General features: G+C 41.7%; 1 protein-coding gene across 1 annotated transcript; it reads left to right on the forward strand.

Annotated features, from left to right (window-relative positions):
* The first annotated feature begins 1,600 nt into the window (after positions 1 to 1,600).
* On the forward strand, positions 1,601 to 7,491 carry KRT12 (keratin 12, type I). The gene is made up of 8 exons (XM_011929814.1): positions 1,601 to 2,202; positions 2,585 to 2,667; positions 3,824 to 3,980; positions 4,935 to 5,096; positions 5,189 to 5,314; positions 5,456 to 5,676; positions 6,159 to 6,229; positions 7,023 to 7,491. The coding sequence occupies exons 1-8, from the start codon at positions 1,633 to 1,635 to the stop codon at positions 7,118 to 7,120; spliced, it is 1,488 nt and encodes a 495-aa protein (XP_011785204.1). The 5' UTR covers positions 1,601 to 1,632; the 3' UTR covers positions 7,121 to 7,491.
* The last annotated feature ends 353 nt before the right edge of the window (positions 7,492 to 7,844 follow it).

Below are 7,844 nucleotides of genomic sequence, written 5' to 3' on the forward strand. Positions count from 1 at the left end.
TCCTTATTCCTTCTTATCCAATCAAAATGCTCACAATTTAAATTCCTAAGGGAATTCCACCACTCTGGAATTGTACTACTTGGTTTCCAGGTATCTACAACTTTGAAAGCAGGCTTCTTTCAGTTAATGCATTTCCTACAAGCACGTTAGTTTTCATGTTCAATATACAAGCCATATCAATTTCAAAGGTAAATAATACATCAAACAAGAAAGTACAAGAACTTTATGTCTTAAAAATTAAAAATACTGGATACAATTCCTTGAAGCATGCTTAGCAAAGTTTAAAATATAACATTTAATTTATTCTATATTGTATAATTTATCCTTTTTCATCATAGCAGTCAACTGAAATGGTTCACTAGCCTCTTAAACTTGGGGTTTTAATCACTTCTTAATTTAAACTGTATTTCCACTTTCTCCTTATTGATAACGGCAATAAAACCTGAAGTGTTCACACAATCCATTCAACCAGTTAACACATTTATTGAGCAACCATTACAGGCAATATCTGTTGAAGGAATAAACATAATAAGTGGTGAGTGTAGAGCAGTGAGCAATCAGACAAGGCAAAACTGCTTAAACAACGACAATAAACTCTACTATAAACTCTGCTACAAACAACTCTACTCAAAAATAGTACTTTTCGGAGTTGAAGAATCAGAGGGAAAAGAAACGTGCAACATCCTAATGCCAAGGTTTTAAAATCCTTGAAAATGGAAATTCTGGCCGGGTGCAGTGGCTCAACGCCTGTAATCCCAGCACTTTAGGAGGCCGAGGCGGGCGGATCACGAGGTCAGGAGATCGAGACCATCCTGGCTAACACGGTGAAACCCCGTCTCTACTAAAAATACAAAAAAAATTAGCCGGGCGAGGTGGCGGGCGCCTGTAGTCCCAGCTACTCTGGAGGCTGAGGCAGGAGAATGGCGTGAACCCGGGAGGCGGAGCTTGCAGTGAGCCAAGATCGCGCCAGTTGCACTCCAGCCTGGGCGACAGAGCGAGACTCCGTCTCAAAAAAAAAAAAGGAAATTCTAGTATCAATCTGGAAAATGTATTTATTCTCCACCTTTGGCCAGTGCATTTCACAGCTGCTTCTGAAGCTGTATTCCACTAAAAGGTACGCTTGATCATGATCGGATTTTACATCGGATTGGTTTTTCCAAAGGAAACAAATGGTTTACGTTGGATTTTCCAAAGGAAACAAACAGAAAAGATGAGAGAAGAACTTAAAAAAGCATAAGGTTTAGGAAGAAGTATTTAATGTATCCATTCAGCAATTGTTCATTATCTTCCTACTGTGTACAAGACACTAGGCAGTGCTGGGAATACAGGCAACAGACTAATTTGGAGAAGAAAAATTCCTTATGACAAGTAGACTCTACTCCACCCAGCTTTCTTTTTCATATAACAAATATTTAATGGAAATGATTATTCAATTACTTCTGTATCAATGAATTTTCATTATACATAAATCATTCACTTGTTGAGCTGGCCAAAAACCTGGGGGGAGGACCCAATTTTGAGTGGAGAAAGTGAACTTTTCAACTGCAACACCCATCTCACAGCCTATAAAAGGTTAGCTTTCTGGCTTGCTGGCACAACTTCCTCTCTAGTTGTGGCCATTTTCCCCAGGCTATGGATCTCTCCAACAATACCATGTCACTCTCAGTGCGCACCCCTGGACTGTGCCAGCGGCTCTCCTCACAGAGTGTGCTAGCAGGCAGACCCAGGGGCATGTCTGCTTCCAGTGTTGGAAGTGGCTATGGGGGAAGTGCCTTTGGCTTTGGACCCAGCTATGGGGGAGGCTTTTCTGCTGCTTCCATGTTTGGTTCTAGTTCTGGCTTTGGGGGTGGCTCTGGAAGTTCCATGGCAGGAGGACTGGGTGCTGGTTATGGGAGAGCCCTGGGTGGAAGTGGCTTTGGAGGACTGGGGATGGGATTTGGTGGCAGCCCAGGAGGTGGCTCTCTAGGTATTCTCTCAGGCAATGATGGAGGCCTTCTTTCTGGATCAGAAAAAGAAACTATGCAAAATCTTAATGATAGATTAGCTTCCTACCTGGATAAGGTGCGAGCTCTAGAAGAGGCTAATACGGAGCTAGAAAACAAAATTCGAGAATGGTATGAAACAAGAGGAACTGGGACTGGAGATGCTTCACAGAGTGATTACAGCAAATATTATCCACTGATTGAAGACCTCAGGAATAAGGTAAGATGATTTCTTTTGGAGGAGCTTTGGGAATTTTTTTTCCTTTTTACCATTGCAATGTTTTGCAGTGATAATCACCTACAACTTTGATATTTTCCAATTTGGCTGTACTTGCAGCAATTTTCTCATCCCAGGTTGTTTCATCCCATTTCATCATTTACCAAGAAATGATTGTATTTCCATTATCTTTCTGTAGGAAATCTGTATTTCTTTACTTCCCAATATTATTTTATACAGATATTGTCTTAGAAAAATGAAACTGTCTTAAACTCTAAAAACCAGCATTTAACATCACCATTTTTACCTTTGTGTCAAAAATATATTTGTATAATTAACTAGTTTTTTTGGGCTTCATCTCGTGTGCGTACCTCTTTTTTGCCAGATCATTGCAGCCAACATTGGAAATGCCCAGCTCCTCTTGCAGATCGACAATGCGAGACTGGCTGCCGAGGACTTCAGGATGAAGTGAGTGGAAGAAACTGAGGATCATGGCCATGTCCCACCATGTCTTCTACCCTACTGTCCTGCCTTCATTGATATAAAATCTTCTGAAGTTCACAAGCTCCATACATTTAGTGTTTTGGTAAATTCACATAGGGTGTTCTAGAAAGTAATTAGATTCTAATGCAATTCACATTAAATGTCCTTAAATTATAAGTTGCTTAAACCCAGGGCTAAGGATCACTACATTTGTAGTGTGCTATTGACTCATGATGTGACTGACACCGTAATCCTACCAGGGTCCTAAACCTCAATTTTCTTTTTTCCTTTTTTTTTGAGATGGAGTCTCACTCTGTCACCCAGGCTGGAGTGCAGTGGTGCGATCTCGGCTCACTGCAACCTCAATGATTCTCCTGCCTCAACCTCCCAAGTAGCTGGGATTACAGGCACCTGCCACCGAGCCCAGCTAATTTTTGTATTTTTAGTAGAGGTGGGGTTTCACTATCTTGGCCAGGCTGGTTTCGAACTCCTGACCTTATGATCCACCCACCTCTAAACCTCAATTTTCAATGTATCAACCATTGTTTCCTGATGACACATACAATGGAAAGATTAACCATGTACTAATGTTTATATTCCTTCCTCCTTTTCCATGCTCAACTCTCCCAGATATAAGGAAGAAATACTAATTTCCTTTTTGCTTCACAAAATTTCCACATAGGAAGTTGCAATGGCCATGGTCCTGAACTTGTAAAATTTTGGTAACAGCCACTAAAGAAGTATCAGTGTTTTAAGTTAAATCATGAAGAACATTAAGCAAAAAGAGTAACTTATTTTCAACTGCTTTTAGAAATTCCACTTAGAGAGGGCTGCTGCTATTTATAGCCATGGCAGCCAGCAAAGGGAAAATTTTTCCCTGGGATGCTGTGGTATTGGGATTCATAGCTGGTAGGAAAGTACCGCCTCATTATTTTTTCACTTGTCTTCTCCCCAACCGAACGGTAAACAATGGTGGAGAAAAAGGAAAGGAAAAACACAAAAGCAAAATCTGCATCATACATTGCAATGCTGCCATCATGAAGTAGGTGCACAGATGTAAGCAATAACAAACCTTGAAGATCAGTGGCCTTGTTCAAATGGTTGTGTTGATTCCCTCAACTGCTTTGCACTTGGTTTTCAGGTATGAGAATGAACTGGCCCTACGCCAGGGCGTCGAGGCTGACATCAATGGCCTGCGCCGGGTGCTGGATGAGCTGACCCTGACCAGGACCGACCTGGAGATGCAGATCGAGAGCCTCAATGAGGAGCTGGCCTACATGAAGAAGAACCACGAGGAGGTGAGTCAGACAGGGCAGCCTCACTCAGCTACTTTTTTTTTTCTCCCAGACCCAAAAATTACAATTTCAAATTTAGAAATCTGGAGTCGGAACAAGTATGGAGAATACATTGTCTCCCTGTTAAAATGGCCATTTGTTTTGGATTTCTGTGTGATGTGTGTGTAGTGTATGTGATGTGCGTGTGGTGTGCGTGATGTGTGTGGTGGTGGTGGTGGTGATGGTAGATCCTGTTAAGGCTTAACAAATTAGAGGCACTTTCTGATTTTGTCATTTCCATTATAAAGCAATGACAATAGGAATGCTAACTATCCTAATTCAGTGATTTAAAAAAAAAAAAACTGAGTATTTTAAAAGTTAAGGAACAAAAGTCTACCAATAATATATAATGTTATATGTGTTAGAGAAACTGGTTATACTTAGCATAACACACAGAAAACTCTGACGTGTCACGGTGCATATTGGAGGCTAGGCAAGGAAGGGACGCTGGCAATAGAAAGTTTCTACTAGATTTTCAATGATTGTGGCACAAACAGCGTGCAAGCCCAGGTACTGCCTGCAGCCCTCTGTTTGGCAGCTGTAGGTGAAAACCCCAGTGAGTGTACACCAGGCCTCCTTTCATGTAAAGGCCATGGCCCCTCAAGAAGCAGAGCCAACTTACCCATTAGGAACAGCAGGCACTGCTCCCAGGGTCTGAGGTAATTTCGGGGATCCATGAATATGTCTTAAGTCCCTGTAAAATCAGAAGAAAAAGATGAATTTTTAGGTGAAAAAAGTTTTAAAATATTACATTAATATATTTGTCTTTATACCAACAGTCATAAAATAGAATTTTTAAGTGTGTGTGTGTGTGTGTGTGTGTGTGTGTAGGAAGGGGCCCAGGAGGATAAAAGTATCCAGGGCCCACGAAAGTCACAATGGACCCCTGTGCCCCTCTCTCTCACGTGCTGTCCCCAGGAGCTCCAAAGCTTCCGGGTGGGCGGCCCAGGCGAGGTCAGCGTAGAAATGGACGCTGCCCCCGGAGTGGACCTCACCAGGCTCCTCAACGATATGCGGGCGCAGTATGAAACCATCGCTGAGCAGAATCGGAAGGACGCTGAAGCCTGGTTTATTGAAAAGGTAACACAAACAGCAAAGGCTTTGATACATTCGCAGAAAGGCCTGCGAGCGAGCTCGGCACTCGAGTGCCCTGGCTGTCTTTGCTGTTGCAGAGCGGGGAGCTCCGGAAGGAGATTAGCACCAACACCGAGCAGCTTCAGTCCAGCAAGAGCGAGGTCACCGACCTGCGTCGCGCCGTTCAGAACCTGGAGATCGAGCTGCAGTCCCAGCTCGCTATGGTAGGCGCGTGCGCAAACAGACGCAGCATCCTTTGGACTTCCAAAGAAAATGCTGCATCCAAATTACGTTAGCCGTTGACTACCCTCCTCTTTTCGGTCCCCTCCATCCTTATTTCTATATCATTTCCCTCCCGCGTGCAGAAGAAATCCCTGGAAGACTCGTTGGCAGAAGCCGAGGGCGATTACTGCGCGCAGCTGTCCCAGGTGCAGCAGCTCATCAGCAACCTGGAGGCACAGCTGCTCCAGGTGCGCGCGGACGCAGAGCGCCAGAACGTGGACCACCAGCGGCTGCTGAATGTCAAGGCCCGCCTGGAGCTGGAGATTGAGACCTACCGCCGCCTGCTGGACGGGGAGGCCCAAGGGTGAGCAGACAACGAAGGCTGCAAACACCTTTAGGGGCTGACCAAGAGTGGACAGCAGAAATAGAAGGAATGGGGTTTTAGTTGACAGAAAAGCAAACAAACAAACAAAGTCTAGTAAAGATATGCCTGGGATTTACTAAATGCTCTACACTTTGCAAAGTGTTTTCACCCATTATCTTACTTGGTAATTCATAAAATGCTGCAATGAACAAAGGCACTACTGTCAGAAACAGTTTGTAAATCAGTATTCCCTGTACTACAAAAGTCACTCAATTTCTGATATCAAAGACCTGATGATAAGAAGGACACCTAGTAGCCTCCTGAACCACCTCCTCTAACAAGCTTTCCAAAAGTGATCAGAGGCTGCACTAGTTGGAAGAACTCAGGCCTACAAATTGGGAAATCTAATTTCTGAGACCAACTCTTCCATTAAAAGCCAGGTTGCTTCACTTTTTGAGGTCATCTCCTTTGTTTTCTTACAGTGATGGTTTGGAGGAAAGTTTATTTGTGACAGACTCCAAATCACAAGCACAGTCAACTGATTCCTCTAAAGGTATGCAGAAACCCTAGAATCACTTAGAATAAGTCAGAATCACATTTATTAATGCAAAACCTGTAAGATCTCATTGAATATTGCATTATTATTAATTTTAATTTAAAGCATATTTATATTCTGAGCCAAGGAAAAACATTTATGCATTCCTGCACAAAATGAGTAGTCTGTACTGTATTAAAACTTTTGGGGGCATGGTGGCTCATGCCTGTAATCTCATAGCTTTGGGAAACTAAGGTGGAAGGATCACTTGAGGCCAGGAGTTTGTGACCCACCTGGGCAACAGTGAGACCCCATCTCTACAAAAAACTTCAGAAAAAAATAGCTGGGCATGGTGGTGTATGCCTGTGATCTCGGCTACTCTGGAGGCTGAGGCAGAAGGACCGCTTGAGCTCCGGAGTTAGAGGTTATAGTGAGCTATGATCATGCCCCTGCATTCCAACCTGGGCAACAGAGCCAGACCCTGTCTCTAAGAAAATTAAAATAAAAATTAAAAAATTGGCAATCCCAGGAGGGTAAAAAACCTACTCTGCTACAAGATATTATGATCACCATAACCACCTTTGAAATGTTTTCTTAAAAAAAAGTTTTCATATGTGTACAAGGCAACACTGAATACATTTCATTTTCATTGGATAAAACACATTTTTAAGAAGTAAAATTTACTTTTGAAAGTTTAATTATATGGATTGTATCAACCAATGCTTAATTTAGAAACCTGCATTAAACAACCAATGCTGGATTAATATTTGAAACACTAACTTTTGCCCTCTTATTCCATTTTTATCTTTAGACCCGACCAAAACCCGAAAAATCAAGACAGTTGTGCAGGAGATGGTGAATGGTGAGGTGGTCTCATCTCAAGTTCAGGAAATTGAAGAACTAATGTAAAATTTCACAAGATCTACCCATGATTGATTCCTTAGGAACAAGAAATTTACAAACAGAAATCATTCCTTTCAGAGTAACATGGTGTATTAGTTCAATCTCTATTTTTGTCTGTTCCATTTTCTTTGGATTCCCTATTCACACTGAATCCTTTTTGCCCTTCTGAAACAATATGCAGTCACAAGTCACGTTGGTCACATTGGTCTTTATAACAAATCAAAATTACCTTATATCTTTCTAGACCTGGAGTAGTCTTTTAATGAACTTTCTTCTGGTAATCTGGAATATTTTTTAATCATAGAGCTTTAATCAAGTAGTATTGTTTTAATAGAATTAATTGTAATAAAAGATGAATGGTAATAACGTGAAATGTATGCCTTCTTGATTCCAACAATAATGTCAAGAGCATAGAGAGAAGTTTTTGAAATACTAATAATAAAATAGAGGCTGGGAGTAATGACTCTCACCTATAATCCCAGCATTTTGGGAGACTGAGAGGCAGGATGATTGCTTGAGGCCAGGAGTTCAAGACAAGCCTGGACAACATAAAGAGACCCCCATCTCTACAAAACATTAATAATAATAATAATGATAATGTAGATAAAAACTGGGATGAAGATGTCAGGGTTTGAGGATTAAGTTAAAAGAAGATTCTTTTAGAAGTTCTGGCCTTTTTATATAAACCCATCAAGGTTGTAGCAAAATTATACTGTCTACTACAGTAGTT

This window comes from Colobus angolensis, unplaced genomic scaffold, assembly GCF_000951035.1.
Source record: "Colobus angolensis palliatus isolate OR3802 unplaced genomic scaffold, Cang.pa_1.0 Scaffold83, whole genome shotgun sequence".
NCBI lineage: Eukaryota > Metazoa > Chordata > Mammalia > Primates > Cercopithecidae > Colobus > Colobus angolensis.